Below are 20,186 nucleotides of genomic sequence, written 5' to 3' on the forward strand. Positions count from 1 at the left end.
ACGGCTGCTAAAAGCAGCCGTTAAAATCGGAATCAGGCATTAAGGGTTAACGACGGCGTTAACCCTTAACGCCTGAGTTGTAATGAGGCCCAATATCTCATTATTCTACTTTTTAGCATTATTGAGGTATATAACTCCATTCCTAACTGCCTCTTATTTTTAGTCTTTGCTTCAAGGTATGGGCATCTGTAGTGTAGATGATAGAATGCTTTGCTTTCTGGTTTGCGGGCTCAACATTAGTATTAATGAAATTGGTTTTGCATGCAGCGGCTCGATTGGTGACTGGTGCCTGGAAACCTTACCATATCACATCCATTATGATTCAGTTGCACTGCCTTCCAGATTCTCTTGTGTTCTTTAGCATTCATGACTCTGGACTAGCTACGCCATTTCATTTAGCAAAAAACGTTATCCCAGAGACGTGGGTATTACCAGAAGCACATATGTAATAAAAAAAGGCTAGAAATACCTACACTTAAACACACCAGATTTGCAAACAAGCATTTTCTGTTGCTGCTCCATAGGCCTTGAAAGCCTTGCAAGGTGAAATTAGATTGCTTTAATTCTTACTAAGCCTTATGAAAGCTCTATACATTGATCTTTTCAAAGTGGTTTTGGGTGTTTTCTGATATCTGAATTGTTCTTTTTTTAAGTTTGCATTATACCTCATTACAAGTTTGGCGGTGTGGGAAAAAAGTGGCGGTAATTGCCACTTTTCCTGCACCGCCAAATTTTACATTTTGGTGGATTTACTGCTGGTGGAATTACTGTGGGGTAAATCTGCAAATTTTCAGATGAAAAGTGGCAGAATTCTCCACAATAACTTCATAAATTGGTGGATTTACTGCACAGAAATTCTGCCCGCGGTAAATCTGCCAGGAATCCCCATGGAGTCATATGCACTCCAAAAATGGGGAATTACCACCACTTGTGATCCTATGGTAACTCCAGAGGACCAAGCAGTGGTAACAGTAATTGAATTTGGCAGTATTTCGGCGTATTTATCATCAGAATACCGCCAAACTCATAATGTGGCCCATTGTATTTTCTTCTAATTCTTTATTTTACATTTTTATTTTATGGTATTGTTGTAGAGTGCACTGATGAGGGCCAATAAGGTCGAAACATGTCTGGGGTTGCTTGTGTTTCCGTGCAGAGGGGACCTGACCTAGCAGTTTGGGCTGGCCTGCTCCAATTGGTAGTATCACACAAGACAGACTGTAGACCAAAATACTAAGTACAATTGCCAAAAAAGTCTTTAAGAGCAAGGACTACTTTAAATGCGTTACCTATTGTGACCCTGGCTGGAAGAACACCCTGACCCTGCAGGGTGAGCTGTCCCTAGGGAGCGTGTGGTGGTCCGCCTATCTAAAAGAGGATAGGTAGAAGAGGGAACTGACCCTAACTCTACAATGGATGGTAAATCAAGGAAAGCCCAGCTGGTGGCTGGGTTATCTCAAGACAGTAACACACCCAAAAGTGTTAAAAACGAAATTTTTAAGAAAGACAGAGATGGGGTGAAGAGACACCCAACAGGGGATTTTCCAGGATGTATTCACCCTCTGTGGTGTGTGCTTCCCCCCTCCATCTATGGTTGTACCACAAGTATCAATTACTAATGCGGAAACCTTAAAACAATGTATCTAGCACCAGTTTACAAAATACGTGCAGGCATTTTTTCAGAAATTAATCCGAGGTGCCTCTTGGGTATCGTATAGATACAAGGCGTTATAAGAAAGTCAAGTATTTTTAGGCAGTGTCTTTTTTGCTGAAGACCTCTGTCAGATGTCAGGTCGACCGGTTTCGATGATATCTTGATTTGATCATCTTCTTCAGGACTAATTTCTTATCTATTCAGATTGCATCTTCTATCTGTGGGTAGTAGCGGGGCCCACAAACCACCTCTGGTCTATTCATTCCCGATGCAATGTTGTGTTTTTTTCTTTTTTTCTTCTTCTAAAGGAACGGTGAGCGTGGATGGTGCTCGTTAGGTTATCACTTGGACCCAATCCTGTCCACAATGAGTTATTGCGGCATCTATGAGGAGCTCAGGGCAGTGAGGCTCCGTAAGGAATCTCGCGCATGAGTGCACCCGGTGCTCCAATTGGTGGCAGTACCCGACTGATTTTCATATGGCTGGATCCCTTTTGCCATGGCAGAGACAGGCTAAAAAATTGTGGTGAGGGAGGTTGTCCAGCACAATGCCAGTGGTTCTGATTAATTCAAAATCTTCCACCCATCACTTTTTTGGTTATCGTTGTAGAGTGCCTTATGCCTTTTCATTAGGGAGTTCTTAAGAAATACTTGAACATAAAAATAAGAAATGTATAGGCCAGGACAGGGGCATTTAATGTTGGTAGCCCTGGTCCATGCACAAGGATATGCTGGGCATTAGGAATACTCAGCTTTTCAGTTCCTCTAGTAAAACCACATATGTGATTGTCTGTTTGCACACTTCCCCGTAAAAAGGTCCCTTTAGTGTAACTTTAGTCTACCACAAACAACACTTTATTTGGAATATATCCATAGAAGCATATATAGTAAGTAAAAACATTACCACAAAAATCAAATCACACCTAAAACTATAATAATAAATAGAATACGAGTACATGACGTAAGAGGATCCAGTTCTACCAAGCCTTAAAAAGCCCAACGGCCTCATTGGTTTAAGGTTTTCTGCTTTACTTCAAAAGTCACTTGGGGTGAGGCCATGCATTGAGCACATACGAGGACCTCTTGATCATGCCAAGTAATAGCCTCTAAAACAGTCCTGTGTGCATTTTAATGCTGTGAATGCAGTCACAGAGGACAACACTAACATGTTATTGAACTACTGCACTCCACAGTCTGAGTACTTCTGTTTTTCCACCCTCAAGTTCTATTAGGGTTCATTCCTAGACAACATACATGCATAGAAGTATCAATGAAAAACTGCAAAGTGCTATATAGTGTAGCAAACCATGGTTGAACAAGAATCACTTACAGGTACCGGGCTGTGAATTGAGAGTCAGTATTTTGTGAACAATAATTAAGGCATTGACCAATAATTTCAAACCGATTGTGCACAATGTTACAAAATGTGTTGAAGGATCACTTGGAATCCCATCACACATAACCAAAGGCATGGGACAGAGCGTGAGCCAGCTAAATAGTAGGTCTGCCAGGGCAGTGCAGGTGCTGTGACATCTCTATTGAATCCATTGACTATTCCATTTGAAAGTGCTAGCAAAAAGAGTTGTCTTGACCATGTATTTATTTCCAATACATCCATTTGCCATATTATGTACAAACACTTTTTAAAAATTTTGGCCAGAAGCATGCAAAGGACTAAGTAACACTGGTGGTGGGAGCGGTCCTCAAACCTGCAGAGCTACAGCAATATTGAAGCCAAGAGACAAAGAATGGATATTTCCAAGAGCATCACAATGTGCTCAGACATGGCCACTGCTTAAACTGAAGAAGACCTCAGAAGCATATCTTTGAATTGTAAAGTTAGGGCTTGTGAGACAGTGCCATCAAAAGCATGCCAAAGGGGGTGCTTCAAGAAGGCCAGAAAAGTTATGTTGTGAATGGGGATATCATTCCAAGATGGGGACAGTCTGGTACACTCCTATTTTACTCTTTCAAAATACCCCTTTGAGAAAGGAGAAGGGAACAAATAGGACCAATGAGGGTTCTTAACAGCTTTGGATGAAATCAAAGAGAATTTTCAGAAGGTAAGAATGACCAGAGATCTTTAGATTTAACAAATATGTCTTGATAAAAAGGTGTATGATTTAATCACTATGTACATAATACATACTGGGCTTGGTGCTCATTTCATTTTTTACGAGACTTGCCCTAACATTTTGAGCGCCATAGGGCTCATTGCTTTAACCACTACTCTTCAACATCTACATGACCCCCATGATTAACCTCATAAAAAAACATGGCCTCATCTGCTACAACCATGTAGAGGACACTCAAATTATCCAGAAAATCAACTCCAGAGAACAAAACCCAACCCTTACTAACTGCCTCACTGAATTAAACTATTTGATGAGCACCAACATCCTTAAACTCAATCCGGACAAAACAGAAATCATGATTGCACCTTATGATCCGTTAAACAATCACCACATTTCATGGCCTACCGAACTGGGAAACCCTCCAGAGCCATCCAAAGTGGTCATAAATCTCAGAATACTAATGGACAACGAACTAACACTAGAACCACAAGTCAACGCAGTAGTTAAGAAATGCTTGTTCCACGTAGACACAATTGAGAGGATACTCCCTTTCTTCACCTTCCCATACAGAACACTCACCGTCATCTCGCTCGTCATGTCAAGAATAAATTACGGCAGCAGCATCTATCGTGTAATGCCAAAAGACCTTTTGAGAAAATGATAATGAATGCAGAATGCAGTAGAAAGAATACTCCTCAGACTCACTAAGAGAACACATCACACCAGCACTGAGAACACTAAATTGGCTACCAGTCAAAAAACAAATCCTCTTCAAAACACTCTGCATGACACACAGTGCAATCCACGACCAAGGAGCGGAATTCAGAAAGGGAAAAATCTCTATATACAAACAAACACGAAGACTAAGGTCCAGCAAGGACATTCGCCTCGCACCAAAACAACATGCAAAACACAAATTCGGGGATCAGCATTCTCCTGCATAGCGGCGGCACTTACTTGCTTCCAAAAGAAATACGAACAACAGAAGACCATCTAAAGTTCAGGAAACTGTTTAAAAACATGGCTCTTTAACTCACCAAGCTAAAGAACACCAGCAAAGGAAAACTGCCAACGCAGCACAACTATGAACACCCAGAGAAATGAAACTCCCAACCCCAAACACCATGGAATAATTCTAAACCAATTGGATCAACCCGACCCACAGAAAAAGACTCGGATGACCATCGACTAACCCTACTAAAAACTCTCTAATACTCTGCATACCCACCCTCCAACACAGAAGAACCAGACACACAGCTCTGCCACAAAACACAAAAGCACTGCAGACTACAAGCACTCTACTGACTCTCCACAACATCCAAGATGCACGGAAACCACCCATATACAACCACGCATCAAACAACACGCAATGTCGATCAACTAAGAACAAACCAGCACACAGTTACCTGTTTTTCTGAACTGAAGCTACCAACAGAACACGGAAGCTCTCTTGCGCTTTTCCCTCTCAATCCCACTAACTAACCCATCGCAACCACCTTCCTTTTCAGATCTACCTGGTGCCTGGAAACCATCAAAATGGCGCCGGTGCAAGGTAGAAATCACAATAACATTAGAATGTTTGTAACGTTGAACCATATGTACTGATGAGGACAACATCAGGGTTAGGAGTTGACGGTAACATAACAGTAACATCAGTGACTTCAATGGCTTTATTAGGCTTCAAGGGCAGTCTATATATAAAGTTTCCTTTCACTATGAAGAACTTTTGCCACTTTTCAGGTTACAGTTACCTGTGCAGATACTCGGTTCCAAAATGCACAGACACCTTAAGAGAATTACATATATGTAGAATTAAGCATTTTAATGAAAACATTGCATGTGATGCACACTGTTGTAACGAAAACACAATCTATACAGTGAATTGTTCAGATACTTAGCTTGATCGTGGTGCAACTAAAACATTGCTGTCAATGTGACATCTTGATTCAGCTCCATAACAATTCTTAGCGCAGGTTCTGTGATATTATTTCTGCACATTTTAAATGCAATTCCACACTACAACATACGGTGCTGGTGGCTCTGGATAACAACATGTAGCACATTTCTGCATACATTTCCAAAGTCTTAAGAGTAGATGATACAACATACAATACACAGCAAACCAATCAGGGCTTTAAGGACTATTAGTCAGGCACAATGGTCCCCTCAAATACTCACACTTCTAAGAGATAGTGCTTGGCATCAGTCATTCTAGTCACATTACAATATGATTGAGGCCCTCATAAACATTGCTTAACATCTCTTCCAATGTAATTTTCAAACATATATTCAACACTTTTTTAAAAAGCTGATTCCTATACAACATTTCATGTATTGTTTCTGGGTCAGGTTAAAATAGTATTATATTGCTGGTTTTCATGCAATGATCTGACAAACATTTTTACTTTACGAGCCTTATGTTCTGTGACTGCTAACCCAGCTATATTCCGACAGCAAATACATGTGCATTATATGGTCAGCCCAGTGGTCTTCCCCAACCAATAGTTTTACTGATGGTCTTCGCTCTTTCTTTTGACCCAGTGTTCTTAGGCAAACAACGTACGAGGAGCCATTCTATGCAAACAGGGCTCTCAGTATGGGGATAAGGATAATTCCTGTATTTAATTCTTTTTTGCAGTAATCTGAAAACAGAGGAAACCTGTTCCAGATGACTTTTTTCCAAGTGATAGGTTGGTGAATGTGATAACCTGACAATGTGACCCCAAGTGAAATGATTCCTTTTTAGGGTGCAAACGCCATACATGTAGTCTTCCTTTTGTCACTGAGTAATCCATTGCGTTTAGTATAATCCCCCAATAAATGCACCTGCTGCTCAAGATCCTATGCCAGAAAAAATAGAAATGCTGCATTTTATTGGTCATGAACTGTCATACATCAAAATAATTGGATAACGGACGGATTGTACCTTCTGACATATTTGGTTGGGATGCTTCATTTATCCTGACAATAACTTCATCAATGCACAAAATGTGTGATGGTTTCCTGACACAGGGAATTTGAGGAATTGCGGATGTAGCCTGCAGAGAAGTTTGCCTGAATTGCAAGATACCGATGAGGGCACATTTAGAAGGAGGGCATTTAAAGTACATTATGCTCTGTACTGACATAACTCAGACCTGGACAAGTGGTGAGGGAGAGGCTGCAGAGCCTTCGTCCAGGACAAGAGAAGTAGCAGGACAGGGCAAAGGTTGAGGACAGTGGCTTGGGGGAGCGTATCCATCCGGATGGCAGTCCATCCTTGCGCCAGGGAATTAGGGGTAGTTTCACAGGGGGGGGGGGGCAAGTAGAGGGGTGGTCGGGGCAAAAAGGAAACATGTAGTTAAACATGGATTTCCTCTACCAAAAGAAGATAGAGAGACAATGGGCCTCATTACAACCCTGGCGTTAACGGGTTAACGGCGCCGTAAAAGGCTGCGGCGCCGTTAAACCCTTAACGCCCGATTCACACTTTAACGCCTGCTTTTTGCAGGCATTAAAGTCCAACCCGCTAAGGGACCTTGGTGCTAATTACGGCACCGTAATTTACGGTGCCGTAATTAGCGCCTTCCCCATTCCCATTGAGCCCTATGGCCCAAAAATGGGAATGGGGAAGGGGCCATGGTGAATGGGGATTTACCGCCCCGCCAACCTTGGAATGGGGCGGTAATTCCGTCATCCACCATGGCGGAATCCGGCATGGACCATGGTGCTAATAGCACCATGGTCCAATGCCAGGGTTGTAATGAGGCCCAATGAAATGTGGTTGGGGAGGAATGGCATTCGTAAGCAAATATGGGCGGCATCAGTCAGGGCCAGTGAGAAGTTGTGTGCCTGGGGAAAAAACAGAAAAATGATTGTTGAGAGACATCACTCAGGAATTTGTCGTCAGTGCAGCAGCGTAGGGGCGTTTGGTTGGGATTTAAGATTATTGCTCATAATATTTGGAAGGACATTAATCAACATATTAAATAATAAGTGTGTATAATATATGTCTGGTGTAGGGGCGGGAGTGAGGAGTTTGTAAAGGGGGAAGACCAGAGGAAAATTGGTGGTTGCAGGCAGGAGTGGAGAGTCGTAAGGCCAAGGGGTGAGAATATGGAGTAAGACCAGGAAACATAGTACAGGGAGAGAGGAAAGATCTGTTGGAGGGTGGTGATAGGAGAGAACAGTAGGACCGGGAGACGGAGGGTGTAGGGGGAGGGATGGAGAGAAAGACACACACGGGGGGGGGGGGGGGGTGCGGGAGAGGGGGTGAATATACCAAAATGAGCTGGCCAGCATCATGGAAAAAGTGGAGGAAGGGTTAGTGCTCTTCTGATCTCCTATAAAAGACTTGTTTGTGGTTTGGCTTGTGGGAAGTACATTGGTTTGGCTATGAAATAAATGAAAGGCAAACTACCAACCTCGAGGCAATCACGGTTTCTCAAGGCAAAGGCTACTTGACAGTAAAACAAAAGCTATGGTTAAGGTTTGCTGTGCAGAAGATACCAAGAACTCCACTCCCCATAGTCTCAGACTGTAATGGGTTTACGCTCGCAGAAAGCAATTTTTTGCGAATGCACATTAGAGCAGTGCGGTGTGACGTTAATTGTATCTAAAAGACCCATTTATTACCACATTTTTTTAAAATAATTAATACAAGTCAAAGACCCCCCCCTAGTTACTACCATGAACTGCCTATTTTGTATGTATTTTTATTTCTATAGTTAATGTGCATTGTACAGATCCACATGTCACTAGGAAGTCACTCCAGAGAGCCGGAAGCGCCGTGTGCCTCATCCATCGCATATTGGTGCAGGTTACAGAAGAAAGTTAATGGAGTAAATACAGACAGGGTTATGGATTAGGCCATACGATTTTGGCACGCGTTTAAGAACATGGATCTAAAGGGATATAGCTTGTGCAAAGGGAAGCAAACACAAACCTTGAAAGAGGATTGTTGAGTGGTTTGGCTTTGCATATTACTGAGAACTGTTTTCCCAAGTAGAAAAGAGTTTGAAGAAACCCGATTGGGCAAAATGACAATGGAGCACATGGGTTGAGGACAATGGAAAGCAAACAGGGTATCTATGGGCCTCATTACGACCCTGGCGGTAAGGGGTTAACGCCAGCGTTAGCTGCGCCGACCCCTTACCGCCAACTACGAGGTCCCTTAGCGCCATGGCGCTTTTAACACCTGCTTTTAGCAGGTGTTAAAATCCATGGCGCTAAGGGACCATGGAGTTAATTACGCCACCGTAATTTACGGTGGCGTAATTAACGCCTTCCCCACTCCCATTATGCCCTATGGGGCAAAAATGGGAATGGGGAAGGGTAAATGGGGATTGGGGACTTACCGCCCCGCCGACCTCGGAATGGGGCGGTAAGTCCGCCAACCACCATGGCGTAAACGTAGTTTACGCCATGGTGGTAAAGTCACGGCCCAGGCGGTAACTTACCGCCTGGGTCGTAATGAGGCCCTATGTATTTAACACAACCAACAAGATTTAATGAACTCATATTTTGCTATGTCAGGCTCCAGCAACGGCCACTGCTTTTACATCCAGGCGGCCAGCGAGCCCTTTGCAGCAGCTTTCCTTTGAGAAGTGGTAAAACAAGACTCGATGATGTTTTAAGGTTTATCTGAAGCTTGCTTTGTTTTGATACAGATAAATACAACCTTTCATCCGACTGTGAACATTGCACTCTGAATACATGTACAGGTTACTTGAGGCAGTATTTCTCAACTTGATGCCACAACACAGCTCTTCAGCACCTGCGACTACTGAGTCACAGTTTGAAATTTCTAAAGCATTGGCACCAATTCGATAGTAGTAAAAATACTTGCATTCACTGTGTTGTACAGAAGTCTTTTCGCTACATCTATTACTAATGTTATGTTCTGTAAACTCTAGCTTGAAGACATTTATGTTAGTTTATGAGCAATTACTGAATTTGTAGGACTTATTTAAGTAATTTTGGGGATGTTACTGTGTCTTTTTAGGTGACCACATGACCATTTCAAAATACACTTTAAAGTCCCATTATCACTCACGTGGGACCATTATACTCAGAAAACAAACTAAAATGTCTGCAAGCTTGGGTTTGCAGCCTCCTAACATTAATACCAGACATGTGTTTATTATTAAGTTCATGGGTCTATAAAAACAGCCTTGAAAGCGTTTCTGTTAGTTTTTACGGAATTGGGAATGTAGGGCACATTTAAGTCATTATGGTGCTGTTAATGCGTGAAAGTTATCTCAAAGAGATCCCAGAGGAATAGGTTAAGGGCAGGAATGGGCGGGAGGGCGAGGGAATACAAATACAGAGCTCAGCCTGTTACTGGGAATAGAAGAGATGGGCAAATAGCCAAACAAAACCCAAAGACTCTGCACCCCTCCTCGCATCTCATCTCCCCGATGTCTGTTCTTCCGATGCAAATAGTATCTTCTTATAGGTGGTGGTAGAGTGGTATCTAATAGCCAGAGCTAAAAAAGAGGCAGAGGCTAAGCAAAAGTTGAAGATAGTTTGGTTACAGAAGACAACATCTAGACGCAGTAGTGTCTCCCTATTCACCACGTTCTCCTATGCTTTGGAGGACTGTACTCCTTGAGGACAGATGTCTGAGGTTCCTGTCATTTGCACTATTAGTCTCCTGACAAACATTTGCACTAGAAACGTCCATTTCCGAACAAATCCACAAGAGTAGACGAACATGCTTTAGTTATTACTGTTAAAAACTGTGCAAAACAAATGGCCCATTAAAAGTATGAACTATGGTAACGCTGACAGAAACTGCCTGCTTATAAGCATTTCCCACAGGCACAGTTTATCGAGAAACACGAAATCATGCATTAGCATGGAAACTAGAGCATTGGTTGCAAAAGTATACTAATAATAAACGGCTGTGTGACTAACAGTGTAATTTCAAAGACAAATAACATTTCTCATAAACAATGGCATAAAGCATGAAACAGGAGCTATGTTTTACTAAGATAAATGCATTTACGGGCAGTGAAAAATAATGTACAGGTGTATGAGCTCTGAAATATAACATACACACACCATGCTTCCTGATGTTTACTTGAATATTACTCTGTCATGCCAAGGCATTTCTTCAGATCAGCTATGGTCTTTTCCATTTGCTCAATGCTCCATTTCCGCTGTCGGTTGCTCAGCTGGACCTTATTCAGTTGACAATGTAAACGTTTTAAAATGGCGTCATACCTTTTGTTCTGTACCTGTTTGAATTAAATTCACATAGATCAGTTTCAGAATCATTTAAGTGTGTACAGCAAATTCACATCACAAACGTGCAGAAATAGTCACTCGCCCCACATGCCCCTCTAACTGGATTTCTCATTCATGGTTTCTCATTATGCGGCCCTTTAAATAGTTTGTACTTCAGCTTCCATTACCGCTGGCTAGTGTGATGACCGGGTCGAAGGCTGTTAGCGCAGACCACAAGCATACCGCATTAACAAGGTCATGTGGTGTCACCATGTCAATAAAAATAAGGCAAGGGGGCTTGTGCACCACCTTCGTGTGGTGCCTAATTAGCAGTGGAGCTGCTATTAGCAGTGTGTGGGTGTTTGCTGATGTTACTTTGGTGATCCTGCACCCCAGAGTCATCCAGGCACCAATGGTATTGACTGGGGGTGTGCCATCCTACCAAGAGGTGTTCTAGCTTCTATGCTATGTTATTTGGGATTTATATAGTGCTCTGTATATCATTGATAAGATCTCAAAGTGCTGGTAGGTTGAACGCACTAGGGGACCGTAGTCCAGGTCAGTTGAGAGAGTAAGGTGCCATAGGGTGCTTGGGTGCACCCGTTAAGTGTGCAGCCGACGAATAGCCTGATGGTAGCTGCATCCTAGCATTAGGTGTGGTGGAATTGATACCAGTTGAATGTGTGCAGTCTGGAGGGTGGACACCAAGACTGGGTTCTGGCTGTGTTAGGCCTGTGTAGGACGCTTATGTGTGCAGCTAGGCCGGTGTGTCATGGGATGTAGCTGCGTTTTATTAGAGTGAAGAGGTGTTCATGGGGTAATGTTTGTATGTGAGCAGCTATTGATCGAGAGGTGTAGCTGCACTCTAATTTTGTGTTGGTGTAGAGAGCAAGCGTAGTGATATGGGAGGTGAGTTTTGGGTGGAGTTATGATCTGAGGAGTTCACTTTTCCAGATTTCAAGCGTGCGTATGCTTAATAGTGATACCACCAGTTCTGATCCACAGGTAGGACATAAGATCAGCCAGTGGTGAGCGATCATGGGAGTTGTAGTCCAAAACATCTGGAGATGAAGTGGGTATGATGCACGGAAAGAACGTCCCCTGGCAGGTGACTATAAATACTGCTTTCCCCTTACCTTCCCCCTTCCCGCTTTGCCACAGTTATTATGGAACAGTGCCTGTTGTCAGGATAGGCAAATGGTATGCACTGTTTAGCACCCAAAACATCAGCTCATCAAGCACCCTGCTGAACTTTGTTTCTCCATTTAATTGTCATCATTACCATAAAAATGTGATTTGAAGGTGCATACATTTAGGTGCGGCCATAGTGAAATCACAATAAATCAGACAATAGAGGTTCCTTTACGGAAAGGCAGAGAGTTTTCGCCATAACAGGAGCTATGGCATATATTATTTTACATGAATGAAGATTTAACTGACACATTGAAGCATGCATTTGTTCCTTCATATGACTTCGTACTACATTAAATATTTTGTGTATTGGCCTCTTAACATCTCCCTAATTGTTGCCCTGACAAATTTTAAACCTTCGCTGAGCCACCAAAGTTTTATGTTAGTTATTCTTTTTTATCTCACATTTTTGAAACATGGCAACATCAAGGTAAGAATAATTTGCCATATTAAGGCCACATGTCCAAGTGCCTGTTTTAAATGCATTCCCTTACCATTGGAAAACGGTTTCCTTTTTTGGTAGCATTGATAGTTTCTTTTTTTATTCTTATGAACCCAGCTCCCGAATGTGTGTGGATATAGCATTTCCTTTAAGTAATGTTCTGGGCTATAATCTACCTGGGAATCTAATCAAAGCCTGTGATTCAATTTCACTGTAATTTTTCAATACTTCCATACACATTTCTCACCATCTGCCAGCTTCCATATTGATTTAAGGTGCTTCGATCCATTGTCAATGCCCTTGCTACGGGAGTGATCTGCCTCCAAATGTTTAAGTAGCCCAACCTATTTTTGACATTGTATTGCAATCTCCCAGTGGTTTCCACTTGTGTTAGTCTTTCTCAAATGCACAATTTCATTGGTGCTACCTGAACCGACGGTGCGATAGTCTGTTGGGCCTTTCTCTTCTCCTCAGTCAAAGTGCAAATCTCATGGCGCTTGTACAAAACCTAAAGACGCAAAGGGCGCCTACATCAATGACCTCCTGTCAAGACAACAGATGCCTTCGTGTCTGGCCGGGAAACAGATGTGGAAAAGGTAATGGTGATGGGGGTTAAGCTTGATGCCTAAGGTCGTCACAACACATGACAAAAACATGCCATAAAGCAGCTATTACAATCTTTAATGCAATAAATAATGGCAGAATTCAAATCGATTAAAGAAAGGAACAATCACATTTGGGGCAAGAGTGAAGATTTACTGATACAGAAAACTTAATTACTATGGTGTATCAAACGAGAAATCTGAAATCACCCAGTATGTGAATGCTCAAATTACCACAACAACAAATGGTCCTGACCAGGATATCAGATCTTGGTGAAGCAAAAGTTACTTATCTGTACGTAGAATTCTCCAGCATTAATATATTTCATATGGTATTGAATATTCCCTGTTTTCAGGTTGGGCGATCTTGGTGTATTAGCAGAGCAGTTCACATGTATCTGAATAAACATCTGCATTCATGTTAGTGATTTATCAGCTTAATTTCAGCGATTAATGGATTGTTAAACTGGGGAAAAGGGACTATTACCTCTGCAGTGAGCTAATGAACATCAATAATACTTTTATAACAATGTATTCCCTATGACTGAACAATGTTCAAAAGGATCCATAATAGTAGGGGGTCTCTCCAATATGGATTGTTCTATTCTGTCATCTACATGTAACAGCAAAAGTGCTGTACCCATAGCCAGTGGGCAGCATATGGTTTAAACAGTAAATTGAACAGGTACAGATGGCCACAATGACTGCTTACCATGCCAGAATTGCAGTGGATTGTTAACACTACTCCATTGGAATCTATTGAGGACTTAGGCATCAATCATCATCTCACACTGGGTTGATGATCCCTGACCTTTGGGTATGTCTTCTTGGCCCACCCAAGTCTATTATGTGCATATTTATACCTAGATAGAACGTCCTTAGAGACATCTTTATGTGAGGGTGTTGTGAAGGCATCATGAAGCAAGACACAGACAACAGATTAATTTCATGTCAGGATCGTAGAAGGCCTAACTCGCCCTATGCTAAGGTGGGATTGTCCTACCTGAACAAAACTGAGGAAAGTCTGAGTCAAAGAGTTAGACTTAAAAGTATGTGTCCAAAACCTAAGCTTGCCCTCACAACTAAAGCAAAACAATGTGTAGGGATGTCAATAATAAAACAAATGGTGATCAAAACAAAGTTCTGAGCTTCTTCCAGCTGTTAGCTTCTTCTTCAGCTCCCCTTCCCCAAGATCAAGAAAGTTCCATAATAGTCTCAAGATTACCTTGCTCAAGTTCAGACAGTTGCATACAATCCTCATGGTTCCCTTCCCCAAGTTCCAGGCAGCAGAGTTCAAAAGAAAAGGGGACCCCGTCCTCAAGACAGCATTTTGCAGTTATCAAGTCTCAGGGTTCCCTTCCCCAAGACTTCAACGTAGCAACCAATGTTTGTTTCAGTCTTTCAAAATGTAACTTAACTCTAGCTCAACCTGACCCTCCTTCTGGTTTGCATTACCAGTTCACCTATAGTGCTCCTTCTTGGTTCGTTTCACAATGTCTTTGGCTTTCACAATGTAGGGCTCACTGGTCCAAGTGCAGTCATCAGGCAGCACAGCCCACCCATCACAGGTCGCGCAACAAAGACCCATAGTCTCTTCAGCCCACACAGGTCCTTCTGCATCTTCCCCTGTCTACAGATTCCCATTCATTTAGTCCCTTTTTGTTTGACTTTTGACTTTATGTGCAGTTTTATACACATGGTTTGCCACAGCGTATTACACACGTGTTGTCAATCTGTGGCCTTGCTGCACTTCATCCATTCATAATATTCACTTTGTGGTTGGTCTTTTTCATGCCCCACATTTATTTGTTGCACTCTTTCACACTTTCTCTTTTTCCCCATAGGTTACTTAAATGTGGGCACTCTTCCTTTTTACTTTCATTAGCTATTTGCTTTGCCCGTTACATTTGTTAGGGAGAATTCTCTGTTTAGGCTGAATTTCCTAACCTAGTGAGTCCCCCAGCAGCTTTGCTGGATTTCGGGAGTTTGTTTTTTCCATCCTGCCAAGAGTGAGACTCTTTTCCTCCCACTCTTGGACATGAATGTGTGTAATTCCTTTGAATGTCAATGTGTTCTATGGGCTATGGGGTCTTTTACTCCATAGGGTCTCATATGTTTTTCTATGCGTGTTACACCGCACCCTCCATGCCGTAACACTGGGGCGTCCTAGCGGACCTCCACCATAGACTCCATACCCGGGGACTGACTACTGTCTCCCCGGGCATGTAAAGTCACCATTGGCTTTACTAGACCTAAATTTACTAACAGAACTAGTACAAACCATCTTATTGTGGAGGTACTAGTAGGGGTAATTCGATTACTCCTGGATCTGTTACTCGAGGGGGCACTGTCCCGTCCCCCCTCGTCGAGTTTTGGCTGGTGGCAGTGGAAACTACTTGTTATGTTCGACCCCGAACATAACCCTATGGGATTCGTTCCATTGTTGGAGATTGATACTTTTTCTCGTTAATCTCTAACGTACCACCAATCTACTTATCTTAAATAAGTTTATCGGATGGTATTTTCTGCCAGAACTCAGTTTATAAAATGGCGTCTGTGTTCATCTCTGTGACTCCTAAACCAAAGGTCGAGCCCTTTGTTCAACTTTTGCCGGGCTCTGTACAGAGACCCTCCAAAGTGGTGCCATTCTGTCTGGGTTACCACAGGGGTGTGGGAGGGGGTTTAGGCACCCTGGACCTAGTTGCCTTGCCAACTCCGGTCGCACTCTGGAGTGATTGGCCCAAGTGGTGAGCCTTTCTGCTCACCACTTAGCATGTGTTGATTGACAGCTAGGCTGAATGAATGGGGGTTTTCTGCATAAAAGCAGGGCTTTTGGGACTGGATCTTCAGAAGTCGCCACAGGACCTAAGAATCCGACGAGGGTAACGCTGAGCCGACCTGCACGACGACACCTCCGGTGGAGCCCTGCGGAACCGACTCGCCACTTCCCGACGACAGAGGAGATCTCCCTGCCGGAGTCTCTTCCCCTGACTGGTGGGAACAACCAGTCCCCTTTGCTTTTTATTCGCCTCAGGACGCAGTGGTCGAATTGCCCGTGCAGAGCACCTCGGCAACCGGATAGCCACTACCCCTGTACCGCGACCAAAAGGTGGTGCCTTGTGACGGAGCACTCCGCGGCTGGTCTCTTCCCTGGTGGTGCACCGGACTTCACTTTTCTTCGACGACGAGATCATCTCTACTCTTGGCAAAGACCCGACGTGCATCCACCACCAGGAACAACTGCCCCCACCGGAGCTGCCCTCCACAACAAGGTACCGTGTCCGCCTGGCTTCCCTTTCGATCGGTTCGAGTGAGGTGTCTTAATCCTCTCCGTTCCGTTGGGTCGCCTCCAAGCTTTTCTCATTTATTGTTCTGAACTGGTTCAATCTGCCGATAACAATTTGCTACAAAGACTTGAATGCATCTCCACTAGGGACTTTTTGGGACATCGCGCCTTGCCTCTCTCCGAGTGGGCCTGGCCTCTGAACTTTACGATCTATTGTGCTTCTTGCCTTCCTGCCTTGCATTTTATCCGCGAAGGATTGAACTGTGTTGATTTCATAACCTGCCTATCTTTTTCTCTCCCGTCCCAACTAATATTAGAGTGTCATCTAGGTTGAGGTATACACCTCTGTCTGAAAATAAGTGGTACCGGTAGAACCTAGACTTGTCGAAATATTGCTAGGGGGATTGATCGTTTCTTCTTCGTAGAGTAATTGTGTTTGATTTGTTTGCCGTGAATTTGCCATAGTGTTTTTTCATAGATGTTTCGTTATAAATAAATACCTTAATATCTTTACACTAAGCCTCGTTGCGTGTTTGCTTGTCTTGCTGGGAAGAATTGCCCTATTTTGTATACTCCACATACTGCTCAACTCTTCTTGAGGGAAGTCTGACTGCTCAGCCACAGCTACCAAGTGAATCTGTGTGGTACAGACTGCTACCAAGTGGGTTCACCGCCAACCACCTGTAGTCCTAAATCTTTTGCAGTGGTCCCAGAGGGAACTGCACAGGTTTCCGCCTAACAACATTGTATTGCAACTCAATATTCAATATGTTTCATTTCAAGTTTTCATTCAATTCAGTTTTCAATATGCATAGTTCAGTGTGGTTCATGATAGAGTATTGCATAGTGTGCTGTGGATGTTCTGAGCCTGCCGCCTAGCTGTTGTTGACAAACATGTTCCTATTTGAACAATTAATGTTGTGTTGTGTTCACTATGATACATACAGTTTGAGAGCTTGCTATAGCATAAGGAGTGTAGCATTTTCACATTTTTGGGGCAAACATATTGATCATGTGCAATGCAATAATCAAAGTTGAACTGCATATTGGTGAATTTGAGTGCCACAATGATTTGGAAGATTGCTCAGATTGTTAAACACTCATTGCAGAGATCTGTACTCACATGTCAGATCAAAGTACTAAATTCTCTCAAGGCCGACTCATCCTTTCCTCTTTCTGAGATTTATTAACTTGCGTGTATGGGTATTTTGGTGATAGTAACAATTCTACAAAAAAAATATCTGCACCAGATAACTAGTTAAAAACTAACATGTCATCAGTATGGTGGAAGTCTAGAGCTTTGTTTCTCAAAACAAGGCTTGTAAAAACTGGGCAGTTACCCCACCAATGAAGTGCAAGAATTGTGGTTACTAGGCAGCCAAAATCAAGACTGTGGAACCAAAGTCCTGAGGCTCATATTTCAGCTATCCAATGGACGATCCTGGACAAATCTTCTCATGTCATCGCATAGTATTGTGCCATCATCTGTGAAAATAATTTCCTTCTCTCATTCTAGTGGCATTGTTTAGCCAATTGCGTGCACTTACTTTAAATGTGGGCCATTTGTGTGGAAGACGTCCTACACAGAGAGCCAACGAAATGCCACATGCCACTGGCAAACTTATTTTCTGGTTTGCTTATTTGACACAAAATAAATATCATTTGAAATTTTGTTCTGCACACCATAAATAATAGGTCTGCAAGTCTGTGTGTTGGGTGTTTTTAAAGCTTTAAAAAAAAAGTAGTAAACATGAGATCAGTATTCTAATACATCAAATTTGCATAACATGTTTTCATGCTGGGTTATTAAGTGATCTTTGTACTTTCTAAGTCAGGTCTTCAAAACATGGCATCATGTTAGTTCATGAAAGTTAAAGATTCACAAATATTTGTAGACTTTGCTCAAATCGCAGCTTTGCCTCTTAACCAAAGTGCATACCCCTTGACAACTCATTTAATCTCTTAATGTCTAACTTTTGTCACCACCTAAGAGCTATTTAGTTCTAAGGATACACACTTACAAAAACAACATTCATGGTTTAACTGGCTATGGTGTTGTTTCATATAGAATAGTGACTATTGGTATAGTGCACACAAGAAAGCATTTGTTTCTTTGCTCAAGAATGGCAACCCCACTTGAAATCCATTTCCCCCTTCTAAATTCAGCCCATGTTTGATACGTGTAGCATTGTGCTAACTTCTAAACCATTTCCACTAACTATGGCATGGTATGTGTACCTTCCTAGATGCTTCCACATGTTGGGGGCTGAGGGGAGGTCAGGGAAGGGCCCCATGATGAGAGGAGTTAATGTTGCGCATGGCATATTTATGACTGCCGGTGGCGGTTAACTAGGCGCGATGCTGAAAATACATGTGCATCGAGTGTAGTTAATTATGGATGAGATATGATACTTTTAAGTGTTACTTTCCGTTTTGAACTGATACATATCGGAGTTGAATGTGCATGGAAAGATACAATGTTAAAACCGCAAATGTAGCAAGAACGCGATCTATATGGGGTGCTCGAATACTACATGGAACCTGGGGTACGGAAAGGGTTTCAATGTGCATTCGGAGTGGGGCCTGTCCTGAGATCCCGCGGGAAAGAAGGAATAACATTTATAAAACAATACACACAGATATATATATATATATATATATATATATATATATATATGGAGTTTTTTGAACACACACACAAAAATATATGGAAGAAGTTTAATAAGGAATTTACATAAATCTGTATGCAGTGGGGTTTTGTGAGTTTACTCAGACTTTGGAGATAGCAGTTACACAATGGGCCTCATTACAAGTTTGCCCGTCCGGTAACTACGGTGCTGGTAAGCTTGCTGGTACCGTAGTTACCAGACCGGCAAACTACGAGTTCTGCTAACAGGAGCCTTTTCACGCACCAGGTCGGACCTGTCAGGCGGAACGGCACCCGCGAGCAGAGCATGTCGGATGCACCAGGACCATTGTGAATGGTGCTGGTGCATCCGACCTCCCCATTCCCATTGAGCCTTATGAGGCTCAAATGAGAATGGGGAGTAAAAGTTTCTGGCCCCTGGCAATGGGGAAATACAGGGTCTGCCAGGGTTGTAATGGCCCTGTATTTCCCCATTGCCAGGGGCCGGAAAAATTAGCAAGTTTGCTGGCAGCCTGCCGGTTTTACCAGCAAGGCTACAGCCACACTTGTAATGAGGCCCATTGCATTTTTAGGCAGCTTGGACATTCTGGTTTTTCGAGCCTGGAGGTTTGAATGAGGAAGAATGAGTCATCCAGTAAAAGGTCCACTTGTGAGCAGGACGAAGATTTACGATTTAACAGTTCTACAAGGAACAGATGTAATCTTGCTCTTTGCATTGAAGTCACACAAAGGGGTTTGACCATTTGCTTGGGTCTGCAATAAAGATGGGGGGTCGAGGCCAGGGTGTCCGGTGGGCAATTCATTTCACAGGTTGAAACTAGAGGTTGTATGTGCTGGTGTAGTGGTTGCATAAATTAGTATGCCTTAAGAGAAGCCATGAGTATAGGGCGGATAAGATCGCAATCTATAGTTCAAAGAAAACCTGTTAGTTCAGGTCTTCCTCGGATTGCTACAATATCCAAGTGGACCATGTGCAAATCACACTTAAGGTTAAAGGCTCTAAGCCAGTTGTTACTAAGTAATGAATCATGTTGTATGTGAATGTTTCATTGTACCATGATGTCACAACCTACCATGGACC

At 42.7% G+C, this 20,186-nt stretch overlaps 1 protein-coding gene across 1 annotated transcript in view; it reads right to left on the minus strand.

Annotated features, from left to right (window-relative positions):
• Positions 1-10,604: 10,604 nt before the first annotated feature.
• The window catches only part of CCDC122 (coiled-coil domain containing 122), a 140,457-nt gene continuing 130,875 nt past the window's right edge, over positions 10,605-20,186 (minus strand). Inside the window, exon 3 of the mRNA XM_069639040.1 lies at positions 10,605-10,948. Within this exon, the coding sequence (XP_069495141.1) occupies positions 10,799-10,948 (150 nt within the window). The 3' untranslated portion in view covers positions 10,605-10,798. The remainder of the gene's footprint in view (positions 10,949-20,186) is intronic.

Source organism: Ambystoma mexicanum, chromosome 7q (genome assembly GCF_040938575.1).
Source record: "Ambystoma mexicanum isolate Mex_15411 chromosome 7q, UKY_AmexF1_1, whole genome shotgun sequence".
In the NCBI taxonomy this organism is placed as follows: domain Eukaryota; kingdom Metazoa; phylum Chordata; class Amphibia; order Caudata; family Ambystomatidae; genus Ambystoma; species Ambystoma mexicanum.